The sequence below is a fragment of the Brassica napus genome, chromosome C9 (assembly GCF_020379485.1).
Source record: "Brassica napus cultivar Da-Ae chromosome C9, Da-Ae, whole genome shotgun sequence".
NCBI classification, from domain to species: Eukaryota; Viridiplantae; Streptophyta; class Magnoliopsida; order Brassicales; family Brassicaceae; genus Brassica; species Brassica napus.
The window spans coordinates 15963833-15978361 of NC_063452.1; the positions used below are offsets into that span (position 1 = coordinate 15963833).

Here is a 14529-nt window from a genome sequence, read left to right on the forward strand (position 1 = left end):
CCAATGGATCATCTATTGTTTAAATCCAATTATTGATAGCCCAATAAAAATTTATAGTAGGCCCAAAATTTAAATGATAAGATTAGATATTAAATATAACATGACTTTTTAAGAATATGCCATTATGTCCATTTTTAAAAAAAAAATCACACATGAATCAAAGTTGTGACTTCTGTTTTAATATATAAGATATTTCACAAATTTAAAATATAACTATATGTGAATTATTATTTTCAACAAAAATAAAATAAAAGTTAACATATACATATATACATTATAAATATTAAAAATTCTATATTATTTAGAAATAAATTGTTTATCATATTTAATTGTATATGATCATTTTATATATGAGTCATTTTCTGCTCTGTCAATAATTTTATTAAATATTTTTATGATGTCATATTGTTTATGTAGCATCATGTTTTTCATAGCATACTGATTTATAACATAGTCCTATTGCTTTGTCATCAGCTCTACTAATCAAGACTTAAGGATAACTTCATAGTTTACCATTCAAAGAATCAATGTAAGAATGAATGACACATAGAAAACTGATTTTCAAATAGTATTATAGATATATTTTGTAAATTTATATATAATTATATATATATATATATATTGTTTTTAGAAATAAGAAGGAAAGTATTGTCAATTTGTTTTAATTTTTAGAAAAATGAATATATAAATTATATAGTTTGGTAGTTTTTAAAAATATTTATGGGTTATATATAAAAATCTCTATATTTTAAATTTTACAGATATTTTTAATTTTTTGGAAAATTATATAAAGAAAAATAAATTAAATAAATTATACGTATAAATTTATGTATATATTCCATATATAATGATATTTCCTTATTTTTATTTATGTAAATTTGTAAAAACCGAATGGGAAAAAAATAAAGACCTAATTAAAAATCATGTAATAAAAAATAAAATAATTTTAGTAATGACACCTAAATATAATAATCAAATCATCAAGGATAACTTTATAATTGACCATTCAAAAAATCTAATTGGAGTCTAAATCAAATGTTTCATAAGCTTTTGCCCAAGACCGGTTCTTGGTTGTGATTTAGCGATTCCGGTTCATCTTTTACGCTTAAGCCACATGTCGCATGAGCTTTATTAATTTGCTATAATATATCACTTATATATTAAAATAGAAACATTACACCTTTTTACATATGACACTTGTCACCGCTACAATGATTCTTAGAATCATTAGAGAATTAAGTTGGTCCATCTAAACATATACTATACTTTTTATTAAAGTAATAATTAATTAATTATTAATGTACAAAAGAGTATTTTTCTTTTTTTTTTTAAATAAAAGCTATGAAATTACCTAATATGATTAAAATATATATTACAATTAATGATTTTGAATAATAAAGATTTAGTAACAATTTTTTATCCTTCATCATTTTGTTTAATTTTATATTATTAAAATAAATTATTCAATCTTATTTTTAGTATATAAAATTTTAGATTTTGAGTATATGCTATATTTTATTTTGAATTTTTAAAAATGACTTTAAATTACTAAATTTTTTAAATTCTCAAAATTTAAAATTGATGATCAATGGTTTTAATCTATACTATTAAAACAGAAGACCCTTTTGTTTACAGATATGATCAGTGCTTCAACAATATTTGCAGATTGCTGCCGCTGCTTTATTTTAAACTATGCTTTTTAATTATCTTTATTATTCACGAAATCCTTGTAAGCTCAAGAACTTGGAGCTTGATAGGTTGCTGCTGTGGTGGAGTTTTGGTTCGTGTACATGTGTTACACATGGAGAGTAATGTGTGACACATGCTTCGGAGAATAAAAAAGAAACGTCAAGATGCGATGATGTGTCATATTTCCATATGCTTGGTTGACGAAATAAGCATTAAAGGAATGTTATTAGATCACGAATTGGAATATTTGGTGATGCTAAAATATAGGAAATACTATATTAGATAATAGGAAAATATTATTTAATATATATGGTGGCTTTACCTAAGATTAGGGTTAGAGCTTTCACGTTGTAATTCTCAGAGAGAAACACAAAGGGTTTTGGGGTTTCATAGCTGAGTGAATTGGTAGACTTGATCAACAGGTGTTGAGTCAAGCAAGTTGGGTTTGTTAGAAATCGATCCGTGTCGAGTTGTGTAATTCGGATCAAACAAATCTGTAAGAGATTGTGTAAAGGATTTCTAATAAAAGATATACGAGTTCTTGGAATTACTTTGTGCCTTGTGTTTTCGCTGTATCTCGATTCCACAATTGGTATCAGAGCAGGACATCTAAACGAAGAAGAGTTCTTCGAACCAAGGTGAGATCCTGAGAAGAGAATATGGCGATTTTGGCAAATAATATGTTGTTGCTGAATGATGTGAATTATGGGTACTGGAAAGTGAGAATGAGAGCAAACTTATGTGGAGCTGATGAAGATATTTGGACAGTTGTTCAATCTGGATGGGAAGAACCATGTGTGATGCAAGAAGATGGCTTGAAGACACTTAAACCGAAGACAAAGTGGACTGCAACAGAGAAAAAACTTTCAAGGTTTAATGCGAAAGCACTGGATACAATCTTCAGTTCTGTAGATGGAAAGCAATTTGAGCTTATACAGGGATGTGAATCAGCTAAGGAGGCTTGGGATATACTACAAAATGCTTTTGAGGGTACTGCGAAAGTTAGGAGGATAAGATTGGATTTGCTTGCATCACAGTTTGAAGACATAAGGATGACTGATGATGAGAAGATAGGAGATTTCAGTGCAAAGCTTAGCTCCATAGCCAATGAATCACAAGTTTTAGGTAAAAAATACGAAGATGCGAAATTGGTGAAGAAGTTTTTGCGATGTTTGCCTACTAAGTTTGCAGCACATAAAGCAGCAATAAACTTGACGATGAACACTGATGAACTCAAGTTTGCTGAGGTAGTAGGGATATTGAAGGCTGAGGAGATGGAACTGGAATCTAAGTTTTCAAAGCCTGCTCAAGACTCTACAGTTACAGTTGATGAAGACATCCAAAGAGCTCAAAAACTTGAAGAATCTATTCACCTGATGATTCAGAAACTTGAAGAAACCATGAATCTCTTGTATAAGATGTTCAACGACAGACTGCCTAAAGAAGAAGGAAAAAATAAAATGCAGGGAGCGGTGTGTTTTAACTGTCATGGTATTGGACATGTCAAAACAGATTGTCCATCATTCAAGAGAAACGAAATCAAGTGCAATGGATGTAATGGTTATGGGCATATAAAATCAGATTGTGTGAACACAAAGAAGATGAAGATGAGGAGAATTTGCAATGATAAAAAGCCAGAAAGAAAAGAAGATGCTCTAAATTTCGTGGCTCTTCATGGAGCTATGGGGTCTGAAAAAGACATCACTAAAAGTGAATTTCATGCGTCGTGTGTGTCACACACCAACTCCGATGTGTCACACACCAACTCCGATGTGTCACATAGTGATGCAAAAAGTGATATAAATGTGGATCTTCTAGCTGAGTATCAGGTTTTGTTTGGTCAATTTGCTAAACTCAGTGAAGAAAATATTCAGCTTATCAAAGATACAACAATGCTGAAAGCAAAAGTGAACATTCTAGAGTTGGAAACCAACAATAAATCTGAGACTAGAGTGTCAAAAGAAGAGAAGGAGTCTGATCCACATAGTTCACATAAGAAAATCTCTGAGCAGGCCTACAATCTAAAGAGTATGGAGACTAAATATGATCAGACGAAACAACTATTGAATGAGGAACGCGAGAAAAGTCAGCTGCTGCAAAGAGAACTCAGTGAAAATTACAAAAAGTTAAGGATGCTGAACAGAGGATCTGAAACTTTAGATCAGATATTATCAGTTGGACAACCTCCAAAGGTGAATTGGGGCTTAGGATACAAGGGTGCTGCTCCAAAAGATCAAGCTATTCCACTCGATGTTATCAAGTTTGTAAAAGGTACTCCATCTAACCCCGAAAGTAGCTCGAAAGCTGAGAAAAGACATACATCTACACCTGTGGAAAAAGAACCTAATGCTCAGACAAAACTACACTCTCCAAAGCCTGCAATAACTAGGAGGAATGGTTGTTTGTTTTGTGGGAATCATGGTCATAAGGTTGATTTTTGTTATTCTCGAAGACACCAGATTGAGCGAGCTTGGAGGATGAACCCTTGTTATGTGGAACCTAGAAGGTATGGATATGTATGGATAGCTAAGAAAGATCTGTATCCCAAATTTACGAAAGGTGTGTCACACGAGCATACCAATGTGTCATACACTCGAATGGTTGATCAATATACTGAACTTGAAGAACCAGTTCGATGGCGTAGAAGGAGTTGAGGGTTTTGATGGTCCAACAAGTATAATGAATTTTTTCACAGAGTTTTCCACTCAAGTAGGGGGAGATGGTACTTGATTCAGGGGGAGTTAGATGTTAGATGTTATTGAGCTTGAGTTGTAAAACTCAGTGAAAAAGGGGGAGAATGTAAGCTCAAGAACTTGGAGCTTGATAGGTTGCTGCTGTGGTGGAGTTTTGGTTCGTGTACATGTGTTACACATGGAGAGTAATGTGTGACACATGCTTCGGAGAATAAAAAGGAAACGTCAAGATGCGATGATGTGTCATATTTCCATATGCTTGGTTGACGAAATAAGCATTAAAGGAATGTTATTAGATCACGAATTGGAATATTTGGTGATGCTAAAATATAGGAAATACTATATTAGATAATAGGAAAATATTATTTAATATATATGGTGGCTTTACCTAAGATTAGGGTTAGAGTTTTCAAGTTGTAATTTTCAGAGAGAAACACAAAGGGTTTTGGGGTTTCATAGCTGAGTGAATTGGTAGACTTGATCAACAGGTGTTGAGTCAAGCAAGTTGGGTTTGTTAGAAATCGATCCGTGTCGAGTTGTGTAATTCGGATCAAACAAATCTGTAAGAGATTGTGTAAAGAATTTCTAATAAAAGATATACGAGTTCTTGGAATTACTTTGTGCCTTGTGTTTTCACTGTATCTCGATTCCACAATCCTTCTATTCCAACAAACAATATATTTCCGTTTTTCTCTATCCCTTTCAACTAAATAATTTTTGGCATAATTAAAAGATTTTTGTGATATGGAACAAGAGATCATCGCAGATTTGCGGATTTTAAGTTAAGCGTTTTGTACGAGGTGATTACGAAGGCGATTTGTCTTAGGGTTCTGAGAAGTGGACGAAGGTTTTGAGACTTGATTTTCATCTTGCTAGGAAACCCTTTAGTGGCTTCCCTAATGGTGGTTCTGAATTCAAGATGGAGACGTTGATCCCTGCACTAACAAGTTCCAAGTTTGCAAAAAAAAAAAAAATCAAAAGAGAGGGAAGATTGAGCAGTCATTGATTAACATAAACATATATGTCTTTTTATTTATCCGAGAACTCCTTTGTGGTTTTGTTGGCATTTGGTCGGTGTAGGTGATTTGTAGGGTCTGGGTTTGAAGAATCTTTGGAATACATATTTTCTGAATTCTGTATCGCAATTTTTGACATACACTGAGTGCTTAGATGCTTACTTTCTAGATGTTGGCAATGTGAAATCCTGTATGTTGCATTTAGAAGCTGGTTTGATTAATTGCTTGGCTTGGTGGGTCTTTTATTCAGTGTCTAATTGGATGTTCTCATGAAAACGTTTGTGTAGTCCATGTGACTGGGTTTTGTGCTTTATGTGCAATGCAGAGGCATGTTAGGACGACCCTTCAAGCTCCTGGCAGAATAGCAGCACCAAGTCTCAAACTTTGGAGGTACACTTTTGTAATATTTTGTAAAATAAATACGTAAGAATCTAATCATATCTTTCTGGAAAGAGATGCTCTTCACGGTGATACTATCAATTGTACATCTATGCGTCATGTACGTCAGTACGGTTCTCATCCAGAGCTCATAGATTTCACCTTCGGCCACCTTGCAGGATCTCTGCCCTTGCAGGATCTTCTTTGAGGAATGAGAGGAGCCACATCTCATGTCATTGGCAAAAAAGCCGAAATGATGAAAGCAATGTAAGTTATCTTTTTAAAAAATGTTCTAAAGGAATTATACAATTTCATAAATAGGGGACTGATTCTTTGTCATTGACTTTTTCTTGATTAATTACTACTCTAATAGATAACAGAGCTAAAAATGTTACAAGTATTTCCAACGGATCTTGGCTTGAGACTCTTAAAGTTTTTGAATTCCGAGATTCGCTTATAAGTTTAGGTGGAGAAGTAGTGGCTTTTGACCAAAATCCTTGGTCTAATGGTTGCAGGATTTTCACAAAAGTTCCGGTGGATGTCGATCCTATGCTTTAATTGGAGGATAGCAATCAATAAACACCTCAGCTTTTGTCTATCATTTTCATAAGATTTTTTTGTTTCACTCATATATTCGTGTACCTCTCAACTTTCCCCTGATGTTAAAGAACAGGAAACTTCAGCAGTTGATTACACAGCAGGGGACATGATCTTTTTCTACCGTGATTCCCCATACCTCCAAGGCTCTATCTGCAGTAGAAGAGAGTGATAGGACAGGAAATGCCATGAAAAGAGGATGACGAAGAAAATGAGCATGATGAAGAACATTTTCACTAACCTGGGGTAGAACTAAATTATAAAACATCATAGAGTTTTACCTCTATTGACTGAGCCGTGGAAAGTCTGTAAACATGAACATGTTTGGTTTGACCAATTCGGTGACATTTGTCCATGGCTTGCAAGGCCATTCGAGAGTTTTGTATCAGGAATCCCCACAGGAAAAAAATTTGTTAATAAAATTTTCTAAATAACAAAGTTTCCTAAACCTACTCAAAATCAATTACGATATACAACCCCCGCATGCCGGTTTACAAAAACCCGGACGGGTCCTATTCTTCTAAATCAGAAAAACTAAAATCACACCGAATACCTGTATCCGAATATCTAAAATATAATAAAATATTAATATATATATATATATATAATTTGATTTATAAATAAAAATATCTAAATCCCCGAATTACATGAATTAGCTGATTTTTTCAGGTTTCAGGTTTAACTTAGGTTTTTTGGATTTTGTCAAATTTTTGGGTTTAAACCTAAATTAACCCCAAATTTTTTATTAATTTGGTTCACTTCGGGTTTTATGGATAGTAAAAACCCGACTCGAACCTAACATTACCCGAACTGATCTTATCCGAAAAATATGGTTCATAAACGGGTCTGAAACACCTAATCCTTATAACATAAAAAATGAATTACTCGAAACCGACACAAATCTAAAACTCTAATGACCATCATTATAAGACATCAAAATTAATTTGATCTCAGTTATAGATGTCAAAACTCAAATAGTAAAATTCAAAACCAAAAAAATTAATAACTTTTAAATTGAAAAATTTAACCAAATAGTTATCCCGCTCTTTCAATTTAACCAAATAGTTATCTCGCGCTTTCAAAGCGCGGATCAAAATCTAGTTTTTGTTATAACAAGATACAAATTATCATAAAACTATATGAATAGAAATTCTCATTTAATAGATATTTATATTAAAAGTATATATATATTTTAATACAGTTTAAATTAAATTATATACCATATTAAATAAATATTTTAGTTCTTAAATTTAAATTGAACAAGTATTGAGAACTTAGTATTTTAATTTTTCATTGAACTTTTACTAAAATTACTAAAAGTCCACATTGAAATTTTTATTTTCAGCATTTTAAAATTTTTGTTATAAGAAATACAAATGATCATAAAATCATATAAGTACGAAGCCTTATTTAATAGATAATCATATTAAAATATATTGTATATGTATGTTAATATCATTTAAATTTAGCTATATACCATAGAAAATAAGTAAATATAACAGTTTTGATTTATTTATCATAAAAATATTGTAAATAAAAAGAGTGATTATTTTAATTTATGTATTCGTGCCAATTTAATTATATATAGTTACTTGTTTTTCAATTATTCAATATTTATTTATTATTTATTATTTTATAAAATGTAAAAAATGCAAAATAAATAATATTGTATATCAAACACTCTTCTCACTAGTAGAAATATTGGCTATAGCTACGAAGTTGCTAAATTTAAAAATGCTACGAAAATGCTACGAAATAGAAAACGTAACAAAAAGAGCTATGAAGTTGCCACGAAACTAATCGTTGCAAACAATAGCTACGGTTTTGCTACGAAATTCTCGTGGCAAAATAGCTACGAAGTAAATCGTGGCTATAATCGTTTCTAATTTGTAAAAAAAATATCTTCTTTGCTACGATTTTGCCACGATACAGCTACGAAAATTTGAATCCCAAAAACCCTAAACATATTTTTAAACCCTTAAATCTTAGTATAAACCTTAAAACTCTTATTTTAACTTTAAATCTCAAAACTTAAACTCAAAATTTAATATTTTCAGATTTTACTCTAAAATTTCAATTCCAACCTCAAGCACTATATCCCAAACCATAATTCTAACCCTAAACATTATACCCAAAATTAAAAAAACAAACACCAAAACTAATATTTTCAAACTTTAAAAAAAAATCTTAAAAATAAAGTATAAATCTAATATTTTCAAACTTTATTTTCAAATCATAAATTTTAAACCATAAATTATAACTTTTTAAAAACAAACCTTAATTCTTTAACATATACCCTCTATTTTAAACTCTAAAATAATACATAAACTTGTAAATTTTAATTTTTAACTTTTAATTATATAAACTGAATCATAGCTACAATAATATCAGCATTAATTAAGATTAAAAAACTTGAAACATAATCATGTAAATCATAAATTTCAGTTCATATGATTTAAAAAGCAAATCAAAATTACTCTAAACTTCATACTTCAAACATTATTTCATAAACATTAAACATTACTCTAAACTGCAAACTTTAAATAAAACTCTAAATTTTAAAACTAATATCCCCTATATACTAAATCACAAGTCACTTGGCGAATCAAAAACCGACACATGGAATTTGTTTTTAAATAAAATAAAATGAAAAAGTCTGACCCAACTGAATTTCTCTTTTATATAATTTAAATTTTTTTTTATGTAATTTAAATTCTGTGTCTACGGTTTATGTTTAGAATTAGTTAGAAAAAAGAGAAAAAGAAGTTAAAATGTATCTGTTTAAACCTTTTCTCAACCAAAGCCACACGATCACCACCTTTTCACGTAAACTGCTTACACCTAATTCAAGTGAACTTTAAAATCATTTCATCAACATGTTTTTTTTTACAAAGCGCTCTTCGTTTCACACAAACATCATCAACAAATTTCTTTACAAGCTTCACTAAATCCATTCTTCTGAAGTGTTCAATTTTGATGTTTACGAGCCACAATCCAATTGATGCTTTCAGCCGCTTTAAAACCAAAATTTCCAGAATTCACAGGTAAACAGAAAATCAAGCATCAATCTTTGTATTGTTCAGTTTTTTTATTATTATTTTAGTTTGCTGCAAACATGTACGAGAAGTCATATCTAAAACAAGAAGCAGGTCTAAGCAATCAAAGACAAGTTTGGATGAAGTATGTTCTAGAGCTAAGTTGGCGGAAGTTAGAGACAGATGAATTAGATAAGAGTATTAAATAGAGTTGCAAAACATTTGACCCATTCAGAATTTCAGGTAAAGAATTTTTTTTTTACCTTTCAGTTTTTATAAAAACAATTTTCTTTTTACTTTTCAGTATTTAAGTATATATTTAATTATATACTTGGATAATAATTACATTATTGCTTCTATACTAAAGAATTATTGTTTACCCTTCCCCATCCTCTTTACAATTTTGAAATTTGAGACACTGTTATTCAGGTTCATACAATATTTGACAAAAGAAAAAATATTCTTACTGAAAAGTATATCCCCTAGACTATATTTGCGAAGTGATTTTGCCACATGTCTTTTCTACAAAACAAATATGACATGGCTACTGAAATTAATGACATGGATTCCGGAAAAATATGACATGAATAATTTCATTTAATGTTGATTTATATTTTGGCAAACTTATTAGAATATTGTAATAATTCATATATTACATTTAATATTGATATTTCTTTTTGGTAAACTTTTTTTAAAATATGGTAATAACTCATACATCATCTATAAAATAAATATATTCATATATAACATTTTAAATTTCAAAATATTATTAGTTTTGTATAATTATACAATTTATATTACTAAAGCTTTCAAAAAATTTTGCAATTTTTTTAAAAATTTAACTATCTAATCGCAAGATCATTAGTTTTTTATATTTACAAATTTTAGAAATATTGTTTAGGCTAAATTTTTGATAATTATACAATTTTATATCATTTTTGTTAGTTTTATACAAATTAATTTAATATATATCAAATCTAAATATTAGTAAGAAAATAATAAAATCTATAATATTTAATAAAATTTATTTTTAAATATAAGTTAAGTTAAAAAAATTAATTACAAAACACCTAGTGATTAATTAAGAGACAGTAAAATTAATCGTAGCATGGACGGTAACGCTAGTATATATATAAACCTTAAAATACCCAATACAAATATTAAACTCTTTTTAATGATGGGGAATCTTCGATCGGGAGGAAAATAAATAAATGAGGGAAAAGTAAGAAATAATGTGATTGGTCGATGTCAAAAAAGATGGATCACTCGTTCTCATGTCCTATTGGTTTTTCGTCATCGTGGAGCTCGCCGTCAATGGCGAAGAGAGAAAATGAGTTTACCAGAAGAAGAAAAACAATCAAAGCGGTTGGAGAAGATCGAGAGACGATAGCAACTCTCAACAAGAGTTCTCTGGTTTTGACTTGGAACAGAGATCGAAACGGAGGTCCGATCAGAGAGACAGAGACGAAGCGATAGAGAGGAAGAGATAGAGACGAACAGAGGAAGAGAGGAAGAGGGGAAGAATCGAAAGACTTTGTTTTTTTTTCAACTACACGTGTACTCTAAGCGACGGCTCTTCCACCGCTTAATTAAGATACGTTTCTTGCCTTATTTACATTTTTTCTTTTTCTTTAAATCATAATTACCCTAAGAAACTTGTCTAAGAGACAGGGATAATTGTGCTCTAAGGATCCCGAGCTCGTGGAACAACCTTTGAACAAATATGAACAGATCGAGGCGTAAAGGACCCAAAATGCAACGATTATAGACCAAAACGTAATATAATTATTTCTTAATTGACGAAAAACCTGAGGCAAATTGCCGAAAACCAAAGACGTATGGAGAAAATAAAACAAAAGTGGGGTGACGACTTCTAGTTTTTTACTTTTTAAAAACTTTTCATTTTTTCTTTATTTTTAGTGAAAACTTTTATGTCTTTGAATTTTAAATATGTTTTCAATTATAATTTTAACTTATTGTGGTTTATAATATTTTAAATAAATATTATAATTAAAACCCTCGTATATCTGGTTTATAAGATTTTAATTTTAAAATATTATGTTTAACAAAAAAATAATTATTTTGAATGTTTTTGAAGAATTCCCGACAGATGGATTCATGATGGGTTTCCCAACGAAATTGTCGAGAATTCATCGGTAAAATTTGCGATGGACACATGTGTTGGTTGTGGGTTTGCAACCCCACTTAACTCTTCCTAAATCACCATTGGCCTATTAAACAAGGAGTAGAAGTCTGGCCATAATGAAATAGCATTACTCTTTTGTATATATATATGAAGTCATCCCGTAGAGAAAAGGGATTCCTTTCACTCTCTCCTTTTGGAGAATAAAAGAGAGAGAAGTACATGAAGTTATAGAAAGATCTCTTTAGGAGATCTAGAAGGCCAAGCTTCTCACGACCATCATCTTGCAGCGTTTCTCCAACGACATCATTCTGACAGCGATATGCCGACGTCGTTACCCGAAGCTGTTATCCCCACAGCGTAATTATTTTGTGTCGTCACCTCGTATATCTTGTTGTCCGACTATGCCATCATTCTAGTCTAGTATCAATCACAATCTCAACTTTACTAATTAAAGGTAAACTCAAATAACCCACGTGATTAATTACAAATGGCTTGAGCGACGTAGACAGCTTTCTCACAAAGTACAACTATAACGCACAAAACTTCTATTATTTCTTTGATGTCGCCTAGATACAACCTCATTAATACAAGATTCTGAAACAGAATTTGAAAGTTTGAAGAGTATTTTGGTGAGTATGGGGCTGAAAAGGAAGCCTTGAATCTTCAGTAGCCAACAAATTGCCTATTTTAACCGAAACAGTCATTAGTCAGTGTTTCTTGCTAGTTGTGACTCATATACAAAGGGGGAAAAAGCTCACCTGCCCCTGGATCTCATGAATCAATCTCCTATGGGTCTGTGAATCTCTTATACTCCTATTTCATTAACTAAATGCGAATTAAAGTGCCCTCAGATTATTAAATCTAAAAAAATGAAAAGTGGTTTGGTATTTTGGTTTTCCTTCGATTGGTTGGGTAAAGTGGTTTGGTTGAAACAGATCGGTTTGATCATTATCAATCCCGAAACGTTCCTCCCGAAACCCTCAGCTCAGCCCCCTTCTCTTTTCTTTTCGGGTTCTTTTCCCACAGCTGGTTTTGCCGCTTCTTGGTTTCTCCCTCAGCTCAGCTCCAGAACCCTCAGCTCCTCCTCCACTCACAGGTTCTCAATCTTCGTCGGGGCTGTTCGAGTTGCATAGGTGAGTTGTGCTCTCTGGCTCGAGTAGCTTTTAGTGTTTTTTTAATCGGGATCTGATTAGAAGTAGGAATCAGAACGACATTGTCTTGTTTGAAATTAGTTAACCTAATTCATTTCGGTGGTGGAAGGAGAGTGTATAGGAGAACCGTGTATAGGCAGTAGAATTGGATCTAGATCGATCTTGGGCACTTGAAATTCAATTTGTTCTTGACGATAATTGTAGTATAACTGTATAACTCGGAACAACGGGTAGAACTTTGGATAACTGGAACAACTGGTATTGCCTGTAGTCAGCTTCTCGTTTGTGTTTCTACCTTTTTTTGGCAGGATACAATGAGCAATCACGTCAGTGATATACATGGTAGTCAGGAAGAGAGCTACGAGATGATGTATAGCTATTTGTACATGCTAGAGCAAGTGAATCCAGGAACAAAAACCTGTGTGAAATTGGATGAGGGATCGAAATTCAAGTACCTCTTCGTAGCCTTGGGACCTTGCATTGAAGGGTTTGCAGTTATGAGGAAAGTGATAGTTGTGGATGCGACATGGCTGAAGAAAAGATATGGTGGTGTTCTAGTCTTCGCGAAATCACAAGATCCTAATCGTCACGCTTATCCACTTGCGTTTGCAGTATTAGATCGAGAGAATGATGCTAGCTGGACTTGGTTTTTTGAGATGCTTAAAAGTGTTATACTAGACTCTTCTGAACTGGTTTTCATGAGTGACAGAAATAGAATCCTCATCTCCGCTTTAGCAAACGTCTTTCCACAGGCTCACCATGGTCATTGTTTATGGCATTTGAAGGAAAATGTGAAAGGGCATGCTTGTAGCGTCAAAAAGGATATAGTCGGGCATAGATTCATGGAATTGGGCAGATATTACGCGGAGGCTGACTTCGACTCTGCCTACAAATCGTTTAAGAGAAGATATCCTTCGGCTTGGAAGTATGTGGAAGAACATACTGAAAAGGACAAATGGGCAAGAGTTTTTTTTTCCACGTGACAGGTACAACATGGATACAAGCAACAATGTGGAATCAATGAAGAACGTGCTTAAAGAGGCAAAGAGGTGTGCCTTAATACCAATGCTGGATTGCATCATCGGGAAAATCTCTGATTGGTTCAATCAACATCGGAAGGATGCTGTTGCTGGATCAATTGATAGCAAACTGGTGCCTCTGGTTGAGAATTACTTGCGCGAGCTATGGCCTGTTGCACAAAAGCTACGTGTGCGGGAGCTTGATAGTTATGAGTATGAGTACGAGATCACCGACACTGAAGGAAATATGTTTTTGGCGAGCTTAGTTGGGAAAAATTGTACTTGCAAGGTGTGAGATTATGAAAAGTTTCCTTGTCTGCATGGACTGGCTGCTTACATAAATTTCACTACAAACGTTGGCAGGCGCCTTCATATCCATGAGCTGTGCTCAGAATACTACTGGTCCGAACTGTGGGCAATGGCATATTCCAGGACACTTTATGTTGTGCTCGATAAGTCTTCTTGGAATGAACCGGATTACATCAAGGAGGTGAAGATCATGCCTCCGGATCGCATCGCACGGGAGGGAAAGAAAAGAGTTAGAAGTTAGTTATTTGGATTTAGGAGTAATGCATTTAGCTCTGTTATCTGTTTATTTTGTGTTGTATGCTTCGGAAAACTGCGTAAAACTTGGTTATCTACTTTGTTTTCTAATGACATTAGTATTAGCTATATCGAAACTCGGTTATCATAATATTATCTATATCAAATCTCGGTTGTTATAGTTTTACATTTGTTTTCTCTACTATAATTTATAATTCTAACAAAACTCGTTCATCACGTTTTTGAAATTTTCTTCAAACTC

At 32.4% G+C, this 14529-nt stretch overlaps 1 protein-coding gene and 2 long non-coding RNA genes across 3 annotated transcripts; all 3 read left to right on the plus strand.

The window, feature by feature from the left end:
* The first annotated feature begins 2348 nt into the window (after positions 1-2348).
* LOC106429530 lies at positions 2349-4343 on the plus strand. The gene has a single exon (XM_013870283.2). It carries the CDS (start codon positions 2349-2351, stop codon positions 4341-4343), a length of 1995 nt encoding a protein of 664 aa, XP_013725737.2.
* A 250-nt stretch (positions 4344-4593) lies between these two features.
* On the plus strand, positions 4594-6461 carry LOC111205293. The gene is made up of 3 exons (XR_002657773.2): positions 4594-5788; positions 5956-6043; positions 6292-6461. It is a non-coding gene; the product is annotated as an uncharacterized LOC111205293 (long non-coding RNA).
* Positions 6462-7425: 964 nt separating this feature from the next.
* Positions 7426-14452, plus strand: LOC106429110. Its single transcript, XR_007329356.1, has 2 exons — positions 7426-12687; positions 13014-14452. It is a non-coding gene; the product is annotated as an uncharacterized LOC106429110 (long non-coding RNA).
* Positions 14453-14529: the final 77 nt, after the last annotated feature.